Genomic DNA, 23,309 nt, shown 5'->3' with positions numbered 1-23,309 from the left:
TTGCATGGCTCCCCTCCAGGTCTTCCCACCGGTGTTGGATGTGCCGGTCCAGTTCTATAATGAAGGAATCCAGCCTCCACAACACTCCCACAACCCCCTGCAACTTCAGAAACACCCAGAACTGATCTGGGTTTGTCTTTTTCCCCCCCACTCAGGGTAAAAGCCTGCAGTTTTTTCCCCCCTTGATCTCCCCAGGTTTTCTTTCATGTCTCCTTGCCAGCTTACCTCCCTTGTGACTGGCTTCAAGTTCCAAGGGTGAAAGCAACAGCCCAGCACCACTATTGTCTGAGCTCAGATCCCGGTGGTAGCAAAGCCCTAAGCACAGTAAGAGATATCATGCCAGTGGCTCACACCTGTCATCCTAGCTATTCAGGAGGGTGAGATCTGAGGATGGTGGTTCAAGGCCAGCCTGGGCAGGAAAATGGATTAGACTCTTATCTTCAATTAATCACAGAAAAAGCCAGATGTGGAGCTGTGGGTCAAATGTTAGCACACTAACCTTGAGCAAAAGGAGCTCAGGCGCAATACCCAGGCCCAGAGTTCAAGTCCCAGGACTGGCAAAAAGAAGAACAAAACATGCCTACACAAATCTATACAGAATTCGGCCTCTAAAATACAAATGGAAGATCTTTAATTTGAAGATCCACTATGCAAAATGTTTCAAAACTTTGTTGTTTGTTAGTGCTGATACTGAGTCATGGATTAAGGGCTTCATGCTCTCTGTCAGCTTTTGCACTCAAGATTAGTACTCTGCTTGGAGCCACACCTCCACCTCTGGCTTTTTTTGTGTGTGGGGGGGGTCATGGGACTTGAATTCTGGACCTGGTCACTGTCCCCGAGCTCTTCAGCTCAAGGCTACCACTCTACCCTTGGGGCCATAGCCCCACTTCCCCCTTTTTAGTGATTAATTGGAGATAAGAGTCTCTCGGTCTTTAGTGCCCTAGCTGGCTTTGAATCGAGATCCTTAGATCTTAGCCTCCTGAGCAGCTAGGATTACAGGCCTGAGCCACTGGCTCCGGATTCCCACAGGGTTTTCTTGACACCAGTGTACAGACAGTACACATTCTGTATGTTGGTCTCTTAAGCTTTTACTGATGATGATTTAGAGGTATGCAACTCAGGGTTTGACTCTAAGGTCAAGATTTTACCTACTTAGCCCTATTGGTTCCTTGCTGGCTTACTCTCCATTCCAGCCCGGAAGATGCGCATTAGTAGGTCCTCTGCTGGCCATGCAGCAGCTGCTGGTGTTTTGGCACTGGCTTGCATGTTCTCAGACACATAGAAGGTAGGGAACAGGACACCCGAGTCAGGAAGTCAGGTTTTGACTTGGTCCCTTTACAGCTCGAACTTGGGAAGCTGCTTTTATAGCTTGTAGGGAGTATTTCTATCCTGTTTAGAAATACCAACTTAAAAAAGAAGAAGAAGAGGGGGCCAGGAGTTTGGCCTAGTGGTTAAAGTGCTTGCCTAGCATGCACCAAGTCCTGGGTTTGATTCCTCAGTACCACATACATAGAAAAAAGCTGGAAGTGATGGTGGCTCAAGTGGTAAAGTGTTAGCCTTGTGCAAAAGATGCTCAAGGACAGTGCCCTGAATTCAATGAGGAGGAGGAGCCAGACTCTGAGTTCAACCCCAGCACCAGTGTTTGTACACATGCACACGTATACACACACACACACACACACACACACGCGCACACACACACACACACACGAAGTGACAGAGGAGAGAAAGGTTCTTTGAACTGTAATTACCCTATCCCAGACTTTTACTATGTTTAAGTCCAAAGACTGTGAGACCTAAGGTCTAGTTTCCAGCTCTGTAGCTGCCTAAGTGACCAGCTTAAAAAGTTTTCTCCATGAACAAATGGCCAAAGAGAAAGAGAGAATTTTGTAACAAACTTCTAATAGCCTTTAATGTTTTCAGGGCTGGGGTATACACAAGCCTGTGGTGAGGGATGGGGTGGGGGGAGGAGGAGGAACAGCAGTATTTGCTGGCAGAAAGCAATCAGGTCCTCTGTGGCTGGACCACAAGTTCACAAGGAGCTTTGTCAGTCTCCTATCTCAGAACATTCTGGAAACATGCTACCTTCTCACGCCCGGGATATCTGTTCTTTCTTCTTTACCTCTCCCCAGATGTCTGATAGGTCTTGGATAAATTCCTGGATCTGAGAAGATATGGAGATCTGGGTTCATCCCACCAGCCGGAAGCTGCCCCCCAATCCCAAGATAGAACAGCTCCTCGGACTCAAGACATCTCTCCCCTACACCTGCCTTCGCCTGAGCCTACACCACCTCATTTGATCTTTCTCCCCTCCCCGTCCCCAGGAGAAATTAAGTAATAAGGTTCCTATTCAGTTGAGTATGGCTACTATTCCATTTCTAGTATCTACAGTAGAAGGGAGAAGAGAGAGAAGCCATCCCAGATGGTCCACAAATAACATTTAACAGGCAGGGCCCACAGATGGCCCTGACCAACTTCAAAGCCCTGGGAGGTGGTCGTGGACTTGGAACCCAGACCTGATGCTCGTTATGGCCATCTTGAATCATCAAGGGAAGTTTAAATTCTATTCGCTGACTTCTGTTTTAATGAGCTTGCAGGGAGTGTGACATAGCAGTGCCACGCATATGAGAAGCCCCTGCTGGCCTTCCCGTGCAGCCCTGGGGAAATGACTTCATCCTTCTGGAACTCCTCCTTCTTCCCTTCCCCCTTCCTTCTCCTCTTCCCTATCTTTTCATTTTCACTTCATTGTTTTTATCTTCTTTTTGCAGTGTCTGGGATGGATATCCAGGGCCACACACATGTTTGCTGAAGAGCCGCATCCCCAGCCCTGTTTCTGCATCTTTAAAGGTGTATCTCAGAGGTAGAGTGTGTATTTAAGCTCTGGATTCCATTTTTTTTTTGGTCAGTTGTGGGGCTTGAACTCAGGGCCTAGGCACTATCCTTGAGCTCTTTTTGCTCAAGGCTAGTTAGTGCTCTAGCATTGTGAGACACAGCGCCACTCTGGTTTTCCAGTGATTAACTGGAGAGAAGCCTCTCACGAGGACTTTTCTGCCTGGGCTAGCTTCTACCCATGATCCTCAGATCTCAGCCTCCTAAGTAATTTAGGATTGCAGGCATGAGCCACCTGTGTCCAGCTGGATTCAATTCTGAGTATGGGTTCCAGGATGGGCTGCCACAACAGACTGGACACAGAAGCATATAGGACAGTCCACCTAGTATTTATTAAGCTAGATATTAAGGAGATGTGTCCAAGTGATCAACATTGACACTCTCCTCACAATTTTTTAAAATCTGTTCATGCCAGTACTGGGTCTTGAACTCAGGATCTAGGCACTGTCCCTTATCTTTTTCACTCAAGGCTGGTACTTCACTTGAGCCACAGCTCTACTTCTGGTCTTTTGGTTGTTAATTGGAAGTAAGAATTTCATGGGGGCTAGGAGTTTAGCCTAGTTGTAAAGTTCTTGCCTAACATTCACAAAGTCCTGGGTTCAATTCCTCGGTACCACATACATAGAAAAAGACAGTAGAGCTCTAGTCTTGAGAAAGCCCAAGGACAGTGCTCAGGCCCTGAGTAGAACCAGCAGGAAAGAGAGAGACAGAGAGACAGACAGGGGGAGGGGGAGAGGGAAAGAGAAGAGTGTTTTATGGACTTTACTCCTCTAGGCTTTCTTCAAACTGTAATACTCAGATCTCAGGCTCCTGAGTTGTGTAGCCACAGTGGCTGGCTAAAGTTAACGCTCTATCACTTAAGCTACAAATCCACTTCCAGGAGTTTTTTTTTTTTTTTTTTCTTCCCCAGCTAGCTTTAAACCATGCTCCTCAGATCTTAGGCTCCTGTATAGCTAGAATTATAAGTGTGCCACCAGCATTTGGCCAGTAAACACATTTTCTCTTATAAATTTTTTTATGATTGTTTTGAAATGAATCGGTTACACAAATAGTTTTGACTTTGGGATTTGCTAATTATCCCTAGCAATAACCTATAGAAAGAAATGCTCCCTGGTCATTGCTGAATCTTTACAGTGCGAAGGTATCCTGCTACCAAAAATAAAAATAAGATTCTGAGAATAAATACCCACTTTTAGAAGAAACGTTCTGGCAAATCCCCTTCTGTGGACTAAAAAACAGGTTCCACGCACTATGCCTTAAGATGCAAGCTGAGTATTTTTCCTAGCCAGTTATGGGGGAATTTGGATCCCATGACTTCCATTTCTTACAATCACCCTGTCGGTAGGCCAAATAACTGTTGAGCAGCCATTAGTTATTGGCTTGGGTTTCACATTGACTCACCAAATACTCAAGTGCCTACTTTCCTGTCAGGCAATGTCTGAACAGCAACAAAAATCTCTACCCTTAGGAGTGTTGTAAAGATTCGAATAATTCATCATTATTCTCTAAATGCAGCAAGAACTATGGAGGGCAACTGGGGTACTTTCCCTCAAAGTGGGATTTTAGGTGGCACACATGGGTGGCATTAAAGAACGCTGAATCATTCAATGAGAAATCTATTTCCTTTCTGCTTTTCTCTTTCATTCCTTCAAAGAACATTCTAGTTTGGTTGCTAACGTGACTAACACTTGGTCTCAACTTGACAATGTTGCTTTTTAACAAGAACCGGGCTTCTAACTCAAGTGTCCAGCAAGCCACAGGGGCTCCTTGGAACTTAATCAAGACTGTTTCGCACAAATAATGAATTCAATAGTGGGTCCCTGCCCTTGCCCCTGTGGTTTGGGGCCAGAAAGAGCTGTGCAATGACCCTTGGAAACACTTCAGTATTACTTGGGAACTTGCTGACTATGCAGATTCCTACCTTTTCATGGCAGAGGCCCATCTACTGAGTGGGGTAGTGGGATGGGATCCAGCAAAACTCCCCACCCCACTACCTGCTGATTCTGTTGGTGGTGGTGGGGCTTGAACTCGGGGCCTGGTTCCTGTCCCTAAACGTTTCTTCTCAAAGATTGCATTCTACCATCTCTGAGCCACAGCTTCACTTTTGGGGTCCTGGTGGTTAATTGGAGATTAAGAGTCTCATAGACTTTCCTGCCCCCCTGCTGGCTTTGAACCGTGATCCTCAGATCTCAGCCTCCAGAGTAGCTAGATGATTCTACTGATGACTGCTAGTCATAGTCCAGAGCCTCAGCTCTTCTTGGCTGAACTGGAGATGTGAGCCTGTTTGGTCCCCTCCCTTCATCCACGGGGCCCCAAGCGCTGTCCCCCCCTACCATGTCCAGCTGTTTGTGGGTGTCCTCCAGGGACACTTGGGCGGCCTCCTTCTGCTGCTTGCTGACGATCTGGAAGAGGTTTAGCGTGGCCATCTTGATGGTGCCAAGGAGAAGGGTCTTCTTGGCGGCGGTGTTCTGGATGTGCGCCCAGCGCGATTCCTGGGGAGGTGGTGTGGACAGGGGTGTGTGTGTGTGTGGCCCAATCGCCGCCATCAAGCTCCCAGATGGCCGCACCATCCTTCCCTCGCCGCGCGGGGCTGGGCCAGGGCTGCTCACCCAGAAGATGACATCGCTGCGGGCCCGGTCGAAGCGCATCTGCAGCCGCGCCAGCTCGTTGTTGTGCTGGAGGACCTCGTCGTCCTTCTCCTCGGTGTAGCGGGCCAGCCGCGCCTTGGCGCGCTCGATCTTCTCCTGGCCCTCCTGCGCCGACTGCATGAGGTCGTGGCGCATGCTCACCAGCGTCTTGTAGCGTGCGATCACTTCGTGGATCTCCTCGAACTGGAGTGGGGAGGGGGAGGCGCGCTTGGGGTCGGGGCACCCATGGCCCTGATGCTCAGGCCTGTCACCCTGACTACTATGACAGGAGGCTGAGATCTGAGGATCACAGTTGGAAGACAGCCAGGACATGAAGGCCTGTGAGATGCCCATGTCTAGTAAACCACCAAAAAGCCAGCGGGGAGCCGTGGCTCAAGGGGTAGAACAGCATCCTTGAGTGACAAGGCTAAGGGATAGCACATAGGCTCTGAGTTCAAGCCCCAGTAATGGTGTACACACACACACACACACACACACACACACACACACACACACACACACACACAACCAAAAAGCAAAGGAGGGGGCTGTGATATATGATAGCCACCTGGGGCAGGCAGACCCAGAACCACAGTCCAAGATAGGCATATGAGGACTTGAGTCTCTCGATCCCCTGTACCCACTCTTAGCGGATGAGTTGCACCCCTGGAGGCTCAGATTAATAACAGGTCTGACTTGGCGTCAGGTATCTAGATATCGCAAAAGATGTCCCAGGTGATTGTAAGCACAAGCAGGGTAGACAGTTTTGCTTGGGAGACATTTGGAGATGGGTGGATAACCATTGCAAGCCCCAGCAGGAGATAAAGAAAGCTAGCCTCTTCTCTGAAGTTTACAGCTGGGAAGCGGGGAGGGGTGAGGTGGGGGAGGCCAAAGGTGCAAATAAGTCACTGGGCATTCAGAGAGTTGGGCTCACTGGAGACTGAGGCAGTACCTCTGAGCCTGGTACCCTGGGGATATCGGTTCACCATTGGCAGTGGGAGAAGTAGGGGTTGGAGAGAGCCCACCAGTGAGGCAGGTGACCTGTTAAGGTCAGCTTGCCTCCTCCAGCATAGTCCAGAACCAAGCCACGCTCTGGCCCTAACCCACAGACTCTGCCAGCAGCAGCAAAGCCATACCATCCATCTTCTTCCTAAGACCATCTGAGCTCTAGTTCCAAGATGCCGCTCCCCCACCTCACCCCAGGGGCTCATCCAGGGAATGTCAGCAGAGACATTCCCTGAGTGCTTTCCTCAGATCACGACATTTCCCAGTGACAGACTGTCTGGGAACTACCCTGTAGCCATTTCCCTCAGATATGCCCTTGGGAGGCCCCCATGGCTCATGCCTGGGATCCTAGATACTCAAGCACCTGAGATCTGAAGATGGTGGTTCAAGCCAGCACAGACAGAAAACAATTCCTGAGATTCTTACCTTGAAAGCTGTTAGTGGAGATGTGGCTCAGTGGCAGAGTGAAAAAGAGTGGCATGAGTGAAAAAGCTAAGGGTATGAGATTCTGAGTTCAAGCCCTGATATTGGCTTAGTGCGGGGGTGGGGGAGACATATCTTCCAACTAGTGCTGGAGAAGGTGGGAACAGCCAGAAAAGGGTTCATAGAAGAAAAGATGGCTGAAGTAAGAGAGGAGTTACATATAGAAGGCAGTCAGAAAAAAGCAGGTGGAGGAACAGCTTAGAAAATGAGGAATGGGGACATGGAGTGATTATTTGGGAGGTTCAAGGTAGTAGCACTCATAGAAGTGTAAAATGTAAGTACTTAAATGGATTTAATAAGCTCTCCTCTCTATTTTGTATATGCTTGTATTTTTCTATGATAAGAATATTTTTTAAATTAAGCTGGGTGAGGTGGCTCACGCCTGTAATCCTAGCTACTCAGGAGGCTGAGATCTGAGGACCATGGTTCAAGAAGCCAGCCTGGGCGCTAAAGTTTGTGAGACTCTTATCTCCAATTAACCATTAGAAAACTGGAAGTGGTGCTATAGCTCAAGGGGTAGGGTGGTAGCCTTGAGCTGAAGAGCTCAGGGACAATGCCCAGGCCCAGAGTTCAAGCCTCACACAAAAAAAGAATATTTAAAAATTATATCATTGAAATCAGATGCTGCCAGGTCACACCTGTAATCCTAGCTACCGGGAACGCTGAAGAATGAGATTTGGAAGGGCACATGGGAGTTTCAACTGCCAGTAGTGTTTCCTTTAGGAAAAATGAACCAGGAAAATATGAAGATTTGACAAAGCTGTGTGGGGAGTGCCCAGGGCTGTTTTGTTTCTCTAAACTTCTAGTATGCTATTTTGAACAAAATAACGAGAAGAGAGGTGAGGAGACAAAAAGAAAAAAGACCCAGAAATAGAGAGAGAGAGACAGAGAGAGAGAGAGACAGAGAGAGACAGAGAGAGAGAGAGACAGAGACAGAGACAGAGAGACAGAGAGAGAGAGAGAGAGAGAGAGAGAGAGAGAGAGAGAGAGAGACAGAGAGATAGACAGAGAGAAGAGAAAGGATGAAAGGGAATGAGAGAGAAAGGAAGGGAGGAAAGGAAAGAGGAGACATGGAGGAAGGGGAAGAGAAAAGATGGTAGGGAAAAGAGGGAGAGAGAGAGGAAGAAAGAAGAGAGGAGGGTGAGAGGGAGGAGAAACAGGAGAGAGAGGGAGGGAGGAAGGGAGAGAGAGAGCATGAGAGGACGTGTGTGTGTGTGTGTGTGTGTGTGTGTGTGTGTGTGTGCGCTCATGTGCACAAGCATGCTTCAAGCTGGCTTGTAAATGCCAGCTGAACAGCAGGCTGGCCAGGAATGGCCCAGAGCTGACTCTAGATGGACCCTGGAGGACAAAGCAGATAGACTGGATTCCAGGAATACTTAGGAGGCAGAATTGACCAGATCTGTTGATTGATAACAAACTGTGGGACTGAGTGAGAGGAAGGAGTCAAGGGGTTCTGGGTGGCTGTGGATAGGTGGGTCTGCTACGCACCCGCATAGGACCCAGCTGAAGGGCTGGCCTGGGACTGGCTGGAAGCAGATGGTGTAGACAGGGTGGGTTAGGCACCAGGCTTAAGTTTAGGTGGGCTAGTTTGCTCATTGTACTAACTCTGATTCTGAAACATATCCTAAAATTTATTTCCTACTTCAATATGGTGGCTTTGTCCTACATTCCTCCACCACAAACCCCTAATTGTTCAGTGAATGACTTATCTTCAGCAGGTAATACTTTGTTTATTTTTGTGGCAGCAGGGATTGAACCCAGGGCTCTCTTGATGGCTAAACATCCTACCATCTATACCTCCAGCCCTAACAATTTCTAGCATTTTGCTGGCTAATTGGAGTCTCATGAATTTTTCTGAACTGGCTTCAATCCTCAGATGTCAACCTGCTGAGCAGCTAGGATTTCAGGCATGAGTCACCAGTGCCTGGCTTTTGTAGGGACTTTATTTATTTATCGTGCCAGTCCTAGGGCTTGAACTTAGGGCCTGGGCATTGTCCCTGAGCTTTTTGCTCAAGGCTAGAACTCTACCACTTAAGCCATAGCTCTAGTCTTGCTTTTTTTGTGTGATTAATTGGTGATTAAGGGTCTCAGACTTTCCTGCTCAGGTTGGTTTCAAACTGTGATCCTGAAATCTCAGCTTATATCTAGGATTACTGGCACGTACAACTGGCATCTGGCTTGTCTGCAGGGACTATTTATTTATTTATTTTTGCCAGTCCTGGGCTTGAGCTCATGGCCTGAACACTGTCCTTGGACTTTCCTCAAGGCTAGAACTCTGCCACTTAGCCACAGCACCTCTTCCAGCTTTTTCTATGTATGTGGTACCAAAGATTTGAACCCGGATCTTCACGCATGCTAGGCAAGCAATCTACCACTAGGCCATACTCTACCTCTAGGTTACACTCCGGTCCCGGGAACAGGATATTGATGTGTGGGTGCCCATAGGAATTGATTTGTGCTGAGACAAAGGCTCTGGAATGTGTAAGGAAAGATCTGGGGAGAATGGGCCTGAGGGGAGGCAGAGGTAGGAGACAGAAAGAGTCCTAGCATCATGACACACATCTATGTCACATGTCACAGAGGAGCAATGTGGCAACAAATACTGCAAGAGGGCAGCAGGCAGAAGGCCTGACCTCTGACCTCAGGACCTGGATATGTGAGTGGCTCTTTGGGCATGATAGGGCTAACAGAAGAATGGGGAGGAGGAAAAAAAATCACAGCCTTCTGCCACTTACAAAGCTATGAGACCCTGAGTGGGTGCCTTGATCTCTCTGAGTCTCCATCTCCTCTCCTCTGCTCTTTCCCAGAGGCTATGAAGAGGACTGACCAAGGCCCCCACACAGCCAAATGCTAAGAACTAAAGCTTTGTAGTAGGTTGAGTGTGTTTTCAGTCTCTTTCCTGTGTGTGTGTGTGTGTGTGTGTGTGTGTGTGTGTGTGTATCCCACTATGGCTCATACCTGTAATCTTAACTACCCAGGTGGCTGAAATCTGAGGATCCTGGTTCAAAGCCAAACTCAGAAGGAAAAAAAAAAGCCAATTTTTGGGCTGGAAGTTTAGCCTAGTGGTAGAGTGCTCACCTAGCATGCACAAAGACCTGTGTTTGATTCCTCGGTACCACATACATAGAAAAAGCCAAAATTGGTGTTGTGGCTCAAGTGGTTGAGCTCTAGTCTTGAGAAAGCCCAATTACAGTGCTCAGGCTCTGAGTTCAAGCCCTAGGACTAGCCAAAAGGAAAAAAAGACAACTCTAGGCAGAAATGTCTGTGAAACCCTTATCTGCAGCTAACGACTAATGGGGAGTTATGGCCTTAAGTGATAAAAGTAAGGGACAGTGCTTAGCCCTGAGTTCAAGCCCAGTACTGGCCCATGCAAGTACATATATACACTTGCACACACATACACACACAGACATAAAGAAATCCACAAACCATACAGCTGCATTTTACTATTACATGCACAAAGACACCTGAAGGATTCCACCATACTCTCCACCTTTTGAGAAGCACACCCAGCCTCAGCAAGGCTCGGGGCCAGCTGCCTTCCAGAATTGCTCCTTCTCTTAGCAGAGAGACCATTCCTGCAGAGGCTCTGGGGTCCCTGAGGCGCCCCAAGGCTAGCCAGCTGAAGCTCGACTCCACCCTACAACCCCAGTTCCTGGGATTAAGTAGAGGGCCAAGGTCCAGTCCCCTGCCCTTGGGACCCACCTCAGAGTTCTCCACCACCTTCTCCAGGTACTTCCTGAAGATAGCATAGTCCTGCAGCTTGACACTGAGCCGCTGGTGCTCTTGCCGCAGGGCGGCCATCTCCTGCTTGGCCTTGGCCAGTTCCCGCAGCCTCTGCTTCTTCAGGTCCCGCTCCTTGTTGGCTTTCTTTAGGGCTCGGATGCGTTTCTGATCATTTTCCTGGGATGAGGGAGGTAATGTGATCAGCCAGCTTTCCGGCGTCCCTGGAGTTCTGGACTGGGTGAGGCTGGTGATACACCCTCAGTTGCCCTCATCTTCAGAGCTCAGACTACCTTGAAAGACAAGCCAAGCTCAATTCTGGTTATTGACGGCACTTGATGAAATGAAGGGATTTCCATGGATGGCTCAGGCCAGTACTCCTAGCTACTCAGAAGCTGAGGTCTGAGGATCATAGTTCACAGTTAGCTGGGGAAGAAAACCCCGTGAGACTCTTATCTCCAATTAACCAGAAGGGGGAAAAAAAGCTGGAAGTAGCTCAAATGGTAAAGTGGCAGTCTTGAGTAAAAAAGTTAATGGACAGTGCCCTGGCTCTGAGTTCAAGCGCCAGTACTAGGACAAAAACAAATAAGCAAAAAGCTATTGACTCATTGAAAGTCATTAGGAGAACCTCTTTCCTCAAATCTCATGCCACACCAGCTTTTCTCTGGTCTTGATAAAATGGACCATAAGAGAAACACGCCCAGATGCTCAGATACCTGTCCCACACAGCAGGACAAAGCAGCTTAAGATCAGAAAGTAACTGGCCTTCTCCATCCAAACCAGGTCCCTCAGAGCTCCTTTAGAAACCAGGACAGGATTTCAAATCAAGAAATCAGTGTGTGTGTGTGTGTGTGTGTGTGTGTGTGTGTGTGTGTGTGTGTGTGTGTGTGTGCGTGTGTGTACATGTGCTAGTCTTGAGCCACAGCTCCTTTTCCAGTTTTTTGTTTTTTGATTTTTTTTTTTTTTTGGTGTTTAATTGGAGATGTGTCTCACAGATTTTCCTACCTGACCTGGCTTTGAACTATGATCCTCAGATCTCATCTTCTTGAGTAGTTAGGATTATAGGCATGAGCCACCAGTGTGTCCAGCAAGAAATCTGGATTTTAAGATGATTAAATTAATCCTGGGAGGACTGATTGAGGGGGTTGTCTTGGAACATTCTCTGTTACATGAACTTTTAGTGGTGCATCATTTGCATCCACTCTCCTATCTTTGGTGGGAGGACAAAGACAGGTAGAGTGAGGGAACTAGAATCCTGACTCATTCATTGCTGTCCCCAAATGCTTATCCTTGACAAGGGCATATCCATCCATCCATCCATCCACCCATTCATCTACCTATCCACCCATCCACTCATCCATCCACTGGATAAAACTCTGCTCCAGGAAATACAGAACAGCCATCTAGAGAGGGCAGAGATTGACAAATAGGACATCGAAAACTTAAGTGGGGAGACATGAATGACTGGGGAAGTGCCAGGTGTGAGGACCCCATGACATGGACATGGCAGAATATGGACCCACTATGTTCTGCCTTCCCTCTTTTGTACCTGGATGAATTGCTCAAACTTCTGAATGTGGGCCTTCAGCTGTTCTTCCTTGACCCCAAGTTCTTCCCAGCGCAGGTTCAGGTTTTCCATCCTGCGCTTAAATGTCTTTGGGGGTGCAGGAACAGAGAGGTCAGGAAGACCCTGACATAAAAGCTCAAGAACACCCCACCATCCTCTACCCCGGAACTTCTATCTCCAGACTCAGAGAGGGGTAGGAGATCTCTCAGGTGCTCTGGGTAAAGCATCCCAGAACATTGGAAATCCCAAGACTTAGATCTTTTCTGTTCTCCACAGAGGAAAGAAACTAGAATTACCAAGCAGGACTCCACCTCCAGGGCTCCCTCCCACAAAGTTACTCTCTCCAAACCTGAGCCACATCCCTCTCCTATTGCACAGCTCCATACTCCTCCCTGAACCCGCTCCCCTCCCCAACCTCTTTCTTCTGTTCCATGGCATGGTGCATGATCTTAGCCTCCTTTTTCTTCTCCAGCAGTCGGATAGATGGAGAATCTGACTGCTCCTCCACGCTGGGGAACTTCCTGCCCAAGACACGGACAAGAGAGCTGGGCAGATTATGCCTGAGGCCAGGGGCAGGCTGGTGCAGATGGGTCTGGAGAGAAGGGGGTCTTCACCCCTCAATCAGAATGAAAAGAAGCAGTGTGATGAGAAAGAGAGACGTGTGCTGGTATTTAGGGGGAGCAAAGCATGTGAGGGTGATGGGGCCAGGTGACTGGGGTGCTGGGTTTACAGGAGAAGAAGGGTGGTTGGAAGGTGAGGCACAAGGTGCATGGCAGTGGTCTCAGACCCTAGACACTCACTGGAGCAGTTTCAGCAGCCGCTCCCCATACTGCAGCCGGAAGTACTCGGCCAGGTCTTCCTCCTCCATGATGCCCAGGCTCATGGTGGCAGTTGTCTCAGGGCCCAGAAGGGCCTACACTTCACAGAGAAACAATGAGTGGCAGAGCCACAGGGGGAGGGGGACTCAGGGGTGGTGTGGGGGGCACCTTGATTCTTCGGGTCCTCTTGCTTTCAAGGTTAGGGGGATGGTGAGATTCAACAAAAACCAGGCAGAGGCCAAGCAAGGGCGGGCGGCTCAGGATAGGGCGGTGTGGTGGGAATGGGAGATCCCGTTACCTAGCAACAGGCTCCTGAGTTCTATGGACCACAGCTGGAACTCACACTGTGCCCTTTGCCCTCTGTCCGCTCGCACCCGACTTCTGCTGGGATCCTGCGTCTCTGTCTATTCCTGACCTCTCCCCTCAGGAATTCTGAGGACGACGGTAGGCCAGATGGCCCTCCGGTTGTCATGGCACCCGTGGTAGAGAGGCAGAGTACGGGTAGCGGGAGCTGAAAAGCAGAAATTGGTAGGGAAGAAACTGGGGCTGTGTGGATCTGGGCTCCTGAGGGCTCCCCTTCCCAGGTTCAGGGGTGGGTGCGGGAGGAGGGGAGGCTGGGTCTCAGGGGACAGCTCTGGAGAAAGGAGAGGGGGAAAGGTGGGAGGGGCGGGGCAGAGGCCTGAGGTTCAAGTGCGCTGCCACCCAGGTGTGGGTGCAGGAGGGGGCGGAGGCGTGGGGCCCGGCGAGGCGAGGGGGGCTGGACGCGCGGGGACGGCACGGCTCTCCGGACAGCCGGGTTCTGAGGTTCGCAAAAGAAAGGGGAGGAGCGGGGGAATCTTTTCAAACGTTTCTAGTCTGGAAACGGTTTACTTTACAATGGCGGCGGTCCCCCATGCCGTCAGCAGCTGCCTCGTCCAACGAGTCCCCACCCACGTGGTAACCTGGAGACCTCGCGTGGGGGGCAGGTCCCCGGGGGCTCCTGCTCCGAGCCCAGCCCTGTGGGGCGGCGGCGTGGGGAGGGGGACCCCCGCTCCCTCCTGGTCTGGGCTCCTGGCTCCCCGCGCGCCTTCCGCCTCTCCTCGACCCGTCCTGTCCTCCTCGTCCTCCCTATTTGTCTGCAAGCCGGAGTCCGCGTGCGTCCGTGGAGTGGAAGTGGGGTGTGGCTGGGGGTGGGGGGGCTCCCCGCGGTGTCGCCAGCGCAGCGCCGGTTGTCTGGTGACCCCTGCCGGCGGCACCACGCAGCGACCGGAGACCCTGCTGGGAGGAAGAGACACCCGGGGCGCCCGGCCCCCCTGCGCGCGAGGGCGCCCCCGACCTGCCCGCCCCCCGCACGCGTGGGCGCCCTGCCCGCCCCGGATCTGACCCCCTGCACGCGTGGGCGCTCCCGACCTGCCCTCCCCCCGCACGCGTGGGCGCCCTGCCCACCCCCCCACCTGGCCCCCGCACGCGTGGGCGCCCTGCCCACCCCCCACCTGGCCCCCGCACGCGTGGGCGCCCTCCCCGCCCCCCACCTGGTCCCCCCGCACGCGTGGGCGCCCCCATCCTCACCCCCGCACACGTGGGCGCCCTGCCCACCGGACCCCTCTGCACAACCTCCCCTTAAGAATCAACCCTAACCCCAGACGCTGCCCGCCAGCCTGGTGGACGAACACCACCTCACTCAGGACGCACACACCCATGTGCGTCCCCTTCACCAGTTTGGGGCTGGGGGTCTATGTTATGTGAGGCTATCTGCTTCTGGAATCTTCCGCTCCCTCTGGACTGTTTACGACACCTCCTTGCTGCTCGGAGGCGGCTGGGTGGGGACCAGGCCGGTCCACGCAGGTGGCCAGCATCAAGAGCCGCGAAGATGGCCTTGCTGCCCACTCCCCCTCCCGCCTGGAAGCTGCTTCTGCGGCTTCATGGAGGGCTTGCACGAGTCAGGAGGACTTCGTGTTTCACTGGCCATCATCCTTCACCAGGGGTCTCAGTGCCTTTCTCCACCCTATGGAGCTTTCTGGATTCACACAAGGCTGTGGCTCCCCAGCTTCCCCCCTTCCTCCCTCTCTCCCTCCCTCACTCCCTCCCTTCCTTCCTTCTCAGCTTTTCCTACTTTGAGCAAAATCCAACTAACCAACCAAACAAGAACAACAACAAATCCTCAGGGCCGGTGTGCAGACCCTGAGTTTAAGCCCCAGGATTGGTACCAAACAGTGTCAACACTCATCCTTAAAAAAAGTCACTTTATGAACATGATATAAAATATCTGAAGCCAGCGGACAGCATTTACATCAATGACATTCTTGTTAAAGATAGAGACAAGACAGAGCTTCTGTCTCACTGTGATCATTCAGCATTGTTTTGGGGGCCTGGGCTAGGACAAATGAGAAGAAAATCAAGTTTTTCCTTTCCATCTTTCACACAATGGCAGATAGCTGTGATCACATACTATGGAAATCCAAGAAAATGATTGATGAATTAAAATACCGTGAATTTAATGTGACACTGTGCAATTTGCAGGAAGAACGAGGTTGATTTTTATGCGTTGGAGGAGTATTGGTGATAAATTCAGTTACAAAGTGGCACAAGCCTGTAATCCTAGCTACTCAGGAGAATAAAATCTGCGAACTGAGATTCAAAGCCAGCCTAGGAAGAAAGTTCCTAAGACTTTTTCTCCATTTAACCACCAAAAAGCTGAAAGTGGGGTTGTGGCTCTATTAGTAGAATACTAGCCTTGAATGAAAAGGAACAGTTAAAAAAAAAAAAAAGAAAAGGAACAGTTAGTGTCCAGGCTCTGAGTTTAATCCCCAATATTCACACACACACACACACACACACACACACACACACACACACACACACTGTGAAGTAGACAAGGACTGTTTAATGAAATGCACACAAATCGTTAACTACACCATTCACACAGCATTTCACGCTTAGGAGAGGCATCTGTGGAGTTGATATTCTCACTTCTCAAGAATTCCTAACTAGGTCCAGATTTTTGAAGGAAAAAAGAAAGCAATTTGTAAATTAAATGGCATATAATTTCAAAAGCAAAATTATACAAATCCTTTCCCTTCCTTCCATACACATTATTTTTAACATCCATAGAGTGCATTTTAATGGATTTGTTACAGCAGCATTTAGGCTTGGTACAGGAGCCCTATTGGGTTAGGTTGTCTAAAGATGATGCATTTTCATAAATTCATCTTTCTATTATTTGCTAGTTGTGGGTCTTGAACTCTGTTGGACTCTGTCCCTGGGCTCCTTTTGCTCAAGGCTAATGCTCTGCCGCTGAGCCACACAGCACCACTTCTGGCTTTTTTAAATTTTTCAGTGATTAATTGGAGATAAGAGTTTCATGGACTTTTCTGCCTAGGCTGGCTTTGAACCATTGATCCTCAGATCTTAGCCTCCTGAGTTGCTAAGACTACAGGTGTGAGCCACCAGTGCCCAGTTCCTCTTATATAAATGTTCCTGAATGAGTACATATGCAGCAGAAATGTTAAGAAATTCCATGAGTAACAAATAAATAAAATAATAACCCGCTATCAGTGGAGTCTTGGTGGGGTGAAGGGAAAGCTATCGGTGCATGGAGGCTTAGCTTGCTATGCATTGGTAAGATGTTTGTTGCCAATGGTATGTCCTTTGAGATTTATGAAATATTTGTAATATTTCAGAAGTTTTTTTTTTTTTTTGTTTGCGGGCCATGGGACTTGAACTTGGCCTGAGCATTGTCCCTGAGCTCTTAAGCTCAAAGCTACCGCCCTCCTCTTGAGCCAAGCCCCACTTCCTGTTTTCTAGAGGTTAATTGGAGATAAAGAGTCTCAGGTCTTTTTGTGCCCAGGCTAGCTTTGAACCTTGATCCTCAGATCTCAGCCTCTTGAATAGCTAGGATTGCAGGGGTGAGCCACCATGCCAGGCAATCTTCTTCTTCTTTGTAGACATGTCCTCTCCTCCTCCTCCTCCTCTTCTTCTTCCTCCTCCTCCTCCTCTTCCTCCTCCTCCTCCTTCTCCTCCTCCTCCTCCTCTTCCTCCTCCTCCTCCTCTTCGTCCATTTTTTTTGTTTTCATAGTCTTCATTTTCTTTCTATTATTTTTTTCTGGCACCAGGGCTTGAGCTCAGGACCCCACATTTTTTTGCCAGTCCTGGGGCTTGAACTCCATCAGGCCCTGGGCACCGTCCTTTGGCCACTTTTTGCTCAAGGCTAGGACTCTGCCACTTGAGCCACAGTGCCACTTCTGGCTTTTTCTGTGTAGGCAAGCATGCTACCACTAGGCCATGCTTACAGCCCCAAAGTCCCCCCTTTCTCATTTCACATTCTTGCTCACAGCTTATGACCTACCACCTGAACAGTTCCTCCTACTGAGTACTTTTTTTTTAATTAAAAAACTTATTAACATTGATTTTTATATCATATTTAAAATGACGTGTTTAACAAGTATTCAAGAAGGGAATCTCTATATACAATCACTGGCACTTAGATTTTAGAATTTAATCAAAATTAGGCTGAGGGTTTGTATGTCATAGATACATAATAGTCTATGTAATAAAACATTATGTCTATAGAGTAATAAGTTTTTATTTCTATGTACTTGTGTTTGTATTTCCAGTACCATGTCCATAGCATTGGGTGTGCAAATATTGAGTCATCGCTCTTGTACTGTTTGGATCTAATAGCCACATATTAAGGATACCATGCGCCTTTTGTTCCTCTGGTCTTGACTTGTCTCACTCAACATGATTCGCTCTAGATTCATCTACTTCCCTGCGAATGCCATTATTTTATCTTGTCTGTTGGCTATGTAGAATTCCATTGTGTGTGTGTGTGTATATATATATATATATATATATATATATCACATTTTCTGTATCCATTCATCTTCAGTAGGGCATCTGGATTGTTTCCATCTGCACTATTGTGAATAGTGCAGAGATGAACATAGCTGAGCAGGTGTCCTTATCATATCTTGGGTTATGATGTTCAAGGTAGATGCCCAGAAGTGGTATGGCGGGATCATAGGGAAGGTCTATTTTCAGTTCTTTAAGGAACCTCCACATTGCTTTCCAGAGTGGCTGAACTAGCTTACAGTCCCACCGGCAGTGCAGTAGGGATCCTTTTTCTCCATAACCCCGCCAGCATCTGTCATTGTCTGAGTCCAAAATCTTGGCCATTCTTGCTGGGGTAAGGTGGTATCTTAGGGGTTGTTTTCATTTGCATTTCCTTTATGACCATGGATGATGAACATTTTCTCATATGCTTTCCTGTCATTTTAAACTCTTCTTTTGATAAGTCTCTCTTTAGTTTCCTTGCCCATCTAGTGAATGGTTTTTGGGGTTTGTGGGGGATTAGTTTCTTGAGTTCCCTGTAGATACTGGATATTAAGCATTTGTCAGATGTATTATTGGTAAATACATTTTCCCAGTTGGTTGGCTGTCTCTCTACTTTTGTGGCTATGCTTTCATCTGTGCAGAAACTTTTTGTTTTTAGGTAGTCCCATTTATCGAGTCTCTCTCCAATCTGTTGTGACCCTGGGACTCTGCTCAGGAATCTTTTGCCTATGCCTACGAGTTCCAGTGTCTCTCCTACTCTATCATGTAGCAGTTTCATGGTTTCTGGTCTGACGTTGAGGTCTTTGATCCACTTTGAGTTAATGCTTGTGCATGGTGAAAGGCTAGGGTCAATTTTTAGTTTTCTGCATGTGGCTGCCCAGTTTTGCCAGCACCAATAATTGAATAGCCTGTGTTTCTTCCACTGTATATCTTTGGCTCCTTTGTGAAATACAAGCTGACTATAGGTATGTGGTTCTATTTCTGGGTCTTCTATTCTGTTCCATTGATCTTCTGGTCTATTTTTGTGCCAATACCATGCTTTTTTTTGTTATTATGGCTCTATAGTAGTGTTTGAAGTCTGGTATTATAATACCACCAGCATTGCTTTTTTTTGCCTAGAATTGTTTTGGCTATTCTAAGTCTTTTTTTGTTCCATATGAACCTTTGGATTGTATCTTCTATTTCAGTAAAGAATGTCTTTGGGATTGCATTGAATTTGTATATCAATTTTGGCAGTATAGCCATTTTCACTATGTTGGTTCTCCCTATTCATGAGCATGGGATGTCTTCCAATTTCCTAGTGTCCTCTTTAATTTCTTTTGTTAGGCTTTTATAGTTTTTATTAAATAATTCCTTTACATCTTTGGTTAAGTTAATTCCTAAGTATTTTATTCCTTTGGGGATATTGCGAATGGGATCGTTTTCTTGATTTGGCCTTCTGTTTGTGTATTGTTGTTGTTTTTTTTAACTGTATTTTTTTTGTCTTTTTTTTTGTACTGGGGATCGAACCCAGGACATACTTGTTAGGCAAGTGCTTTGCCACTGAGCTACATTGAGATGAATACTTTTTCTGGTTAATTGACAGTAGTCTCCCAGACTTTTCTGTCTAGGATGACTTCAAATCAGGATCCTTCTGACCTCAGTCTCCTGAGTAGCTAGGATAATAGGTATGAACCTTTTATACTTGCCCAAATCTCCCCTTGATCGGTATTTTCCCACGTTTCCTGGGAACACCTTTTGCCAACACCTTGCCCTTCCCTGCCTTCCCTGAACCTTGACTGACACCCATCCTCTAAATCTGACATCTGTTCATGCTAATAACTCTCCTTTGCTAAGTATTTCCCCCATTGAGTCTCTTTATCTCCTTGGAAGCAATAGTCTTAAAATATTTCAATATGCCTTACATGAACTACCACTGCTTCACTCCCCATGCACACTCAGAACTGCAGAGCTAGAACAATCTACACTCATCTGTTCTCAATTTCTCATCATATCATTTTTTTAAAGGAAGCTCAGAGAATAAATCTCATCTTTGGCCACAGCAAAGCCAGGAATTCCCCAAGGCTGAAAACCAGGAAAAGCTCTTGCGTCCTGCTCTCGAGGCTACTGGGATGCAAGGATGGGTGATGGGTAATTGGAAATCCAGACAAAAATGGAGAGGACCTCCTAGGGTGAGTGATAGATGTGAGGGGATGGCACGGGGGCTGAGCTGTGCTTTTCTTCTCATTCATGTTTTCCTGGCAACACAACTGTGGCAAATCCTGTCACCACAGGATGGCAAGAACCAAGCAAGCCAACACCAGCTCAGCACCCACTCAGTACCTCAGTTGAGAGGATAAGGACGGCCAGGTATGCTTCTATGTCCCCTGAAGGGGACAGACCTATGCTCCTTCTTCTGCGGGTTCCTTGGACTGAATTGGGTCCCCACCCCTTCCATTTGTGTGTAGAAGCCTTAACTCCTTTATGTGATTCTGTTTGGAGAAGTGAGGTCCTAATCATGGAATCCTAACCCCATGATGTAAGAAGAGACGCTCAACAGCTCACACAGCAAAGACTGTTACCACACTGTGGGAACGTGGCTGTCTACAACCAAGGCAAAATCCTCCAGACAGCAATCCTCCCGACAACATCCTGATCCTGGATGTCCAGAGAAAATTGTGTGTGTGTGTGTGTGTGTGTGTGTGTGTGTGTGTGTGTGTTGGTACTGGGGCTTGAACACAGAGCCTGGGTGCTGTCCCTTAGCTTTTGTTTGCTCAAGACTGGTACTCTCCCACTTTAACCATAGCTCTACTTCCAGCTTTTTGATGATTAATTGGAGGTTAAGAGTCTCACTGATATTTCTGCCTGGGCTGGCTTTGAAATTTGATCTTCGGTTCTCAGCTTCTTGAATAGCTAGGATTATAGGCAGGAGGCAGCAGCACCTGGCTTGAAAATTGTCTTCTCTATATGCAACAAATTGCAAGTACTGTTCTGTTTTTCCTTCCCCTTTCACTTTTTTGGGTGGTGGAATCATTTCATGAAGTTAAATGCAATTTTTGTTGGTCATAGGGCTTGAACTCAGGGGCCTGGGCGCTGTCCCTGAGTGTTTTCACTAAAAGCACTCTACCATGTTGAGCCATGGCACCACATCCAGTTTTCTGGTGGTTAATTGGAGAAAAGAATCTCATGGACTTTTCCTGCCCAGGCTGGCTTTGAATTGTGATCCTCAGATCTCAACTGCCTGAGTAGTTAGGATTACAGGCGTGAGCCACCAGGGCCAAGTGAAAAAGCAATATTTTTGCCTCTCCCCCAAGTCATCTTTTGTCATTAATAAATGTTACTCCCCCTTAATTCCCACAATCCTTCAGATTGCTGCCTCCTGAGTGGTAGGGATTATAGGTGTGAGCCACCACACCTGGTTGGCTACTGGCTATCTGAATTTAGACGATCTGTGCTTTCACATTCTTTAGGGATTGGGGCTAGTCCAACACTAAATAGCCAAGTATCTGGACTTTTAAATCATTCTTCTATTTAGCTCCGCTGTCAGTACCACCCACATCTCCAGCTCATTTTAGTTCAAAGGGATATGAAGACATCCATATCTAGGCATTCTCATGGGTCATGTTTCATTAGCCTGATCCTATAGGAGCCGTGCTGTGGACACAAGCACGTGGCAGTGATTCCTCCTTCCTTCTTTTCTTCTTTTTAGTCACACTTAGTATCTTAGCTCCTTTGCCAGTTCTTCTTGGTGTAGGTCAGGAGGGCATATCTGTTTATTGCAGCATTATTATATGCTCTGCTGTATTGTAAATACTAGATACTATCCATTTTTCCCTCTCTCCACCAAATTCTTAGCTCCAGATGATTTACTAAAATCTCAGGTCCTGGTGCCACTCAACTCAGCCACCCACTAGCTGTGGGGAGCCAGCTCCTTGAGTTAAAGGGAACCCAGGCACTGGAACGAGGCAGATTTAGATATGAATTCCATTGCCAATGTAGTTGTACAAGTTCCTAGTTAATGATTTCATATCCACCCTCAAATATTAACAAAATCATTTTTGCTTGGGGTGCCACTGCATCCAGATGAAAAGACTCTGCTTTTCAGTCACCTTTGCAATGAGATGGCAAGATAACAGAAGTCATCCAAGAAGTTCTGGGGAGGCTTCTGGAGGTTTTTTTTGTGTGTGGGGGGGTCATGGGGCTTGAACTCAGCCTGGGCGCTGTCCCTGAGCTCTTCAGCTCAAGGCTACCACCCCCCCTTGAGCCAAGCCCCCCTTCCCGTTTTCTAGAGGTTAATTGGAGATGAGTCTCAGGTCCTTTTGTGCCTGAGTTGGCTTTGAACCTTGTTCCTCGGATCTCAGCCTCCTGAGTAGCTAGGATTTCAGGTGTGAGCCACCATGCCTGACACTTTTTTTTCAAATCTCATTTCTCTCCATTGCTCTATTGTCCTTCCTTTTGCTTCCTGCCTAGAACATATGCAAGAATCTCAGAAGGACAGCAGCCATCCTGTCATTGTGAGTACAAATATGCGAGGGGAAGATGTCAACAAGCTGAGTGTGACAATCAGGAGAAGGACTCTGTCCTCCTGGTGTCTGCAGCAGCCACTTGAAATCTGGGTGGTCGCTGCCTTTACATTTCAGGGGAGACAAATGGATCTCTAAGGTAAAGTGATTTCCTGTTAGTTATTTATAACCTAAAGTTTCCTAGGGAGAAAATGAATAAAGACCCTAGAACCATGTCTCCCCAGTGAACATTCATGTACTGCTGCCTCTCCTCTAGCTCCGAGTTACAGCTACATTGGTGCAACAAGGCTCCTTCTAAATCTGGATCATTTTTGATTCTCAGATAGCACAACTGGGCTACTGAAGACTGGCCTCTGAAATAAAGGGCCAGGGAAGGGGGCTAACATACACATTTGAGAGGAAGAACGAACTCCATCACTTTTTCTAGTGCGTGTACTCTGTGTAGGTGTGTGGTGTGTGTTGGGAGAAGGGTCAGTGCTCAGTACCTTCTCACCCAGTCTACCCGAGCTTTTACAGAGCAGCCCACTTCCTCTGTTTTTTTCTTGGCTGGTACTGGGTTTCACCTCAGGGCCTTGTGCTCTTGCTTGGCTTTCTTTCCTTTCTGCTCAAAGCTGGTGCTCTACTGCTTGAGCCACAGTTCCACTTCTGGCTTTTTGATGGATACTTGAAGATCAGAGTCTTGTAGACTTTACTGACTCAGCTGGCTTCCAGCTGTGATCCTCAGACCTCAGCCTCCTGGGTAGCCAGGATTGTAGGTTTGAGTCACAGCCACCACTTTTAGGAGTCCTGGGAACGTTCATGTCTCAGCCAGGCCAGCCTCCCCCACCACTGCCTACGGCGCTCTGCAGAGCCCCATTGCCTTCCTGCAGCTGCCACTGCCCTG

The 23,309-nt window shown here is 48.1% G+C and overlaps 1 protein-coding gene and 1 long non-coding RNA gene across 5 annotated transcripts in view; one reads left to right on the top strand and one right to left on the bottom strand.

Annotated features, from left to right (window-relative positions):
- Positions 1-1,911: 1,911 nt before the first annotated feature.
- Positions 1,912-14,395, bottom strand: Ccdc42 (coiled-coil domain containing 42). Of its 4 annotated transcripts, XM_090349575.1 has the most exons (9): positions 13,983-14,395; positions 13,456-13,623; positions 13,095-13,207; positions 12,710-12,815; positions 12,277-12,381; positions 10,710-10,907; positions 5,499-5,720; positions 5,223-5,381; positions 1,912-2,164 (listed from the first exon to the last, which is right to left on the bottom strand). In XM_090349575.1, the coding sequence occupies exons 1-9, from the start codon at positions 14,004-14,006 to the stop codon at positions 2,090-2,092; spliced, it is 1,170 nt and encodes a 389-aa protein (XP_090205701.1). In that variant the 5' UTR covers positions 14,007-14,395; the 3' UTR covers positions 1,912-2,089. The 4 variants fall into 4 exon arrangements, with proteins under 4 accessions (XP_090205701.1, XP_090205702.1, XP_090205704.1 ...); XM_090349576.1 differs by lacking the exon at positions 13,983-14,395 and having other exon boundaries at positions 13,095-13,212; positions 13,456-13,545; XM_090349578.1 differs by lacking the exon at positions 13,983-14,395 and having other exon boundaries at positions 13,411-13,467.
- The window catches only part of LOC150050955 (uncharacterized), a 23,834-nt gene continuing 14,106 nt past the window's right edge, over positions 13,582-23,309 (top strand). The window contains exons 1-2 of the long non-coding RNA XR_016538277.1: positions 13,582-13,640; positions 19,932-20,095. This is a non-coding gene — a long non-coding RNA (uncharacterized LOC150050955). The remainder of the gene's footprint in view (positions 13,641-19,931; positions 20,096-23,309) is intronic.

Source organism: Megascapheus bottae, chromosome 17 (assembly GCF_031878675.1).
Source record: "Megascapheus bottae isolate mThoBot1 chromosome 17, mThoBot2.hap1, whole genome shotgun sequence".
Lineage (NCBI taxonomy): Eukaryota > Metazoa > Chordata > Mammalia > Rodentia > Geomyidae > Megascapheus > Megascapheus bottae.
The sequence above is the reverse complement of the archived record's forward strand: the minus strand, read 5'-3'. Positions and strand labels throughout refer to the sequence as shown.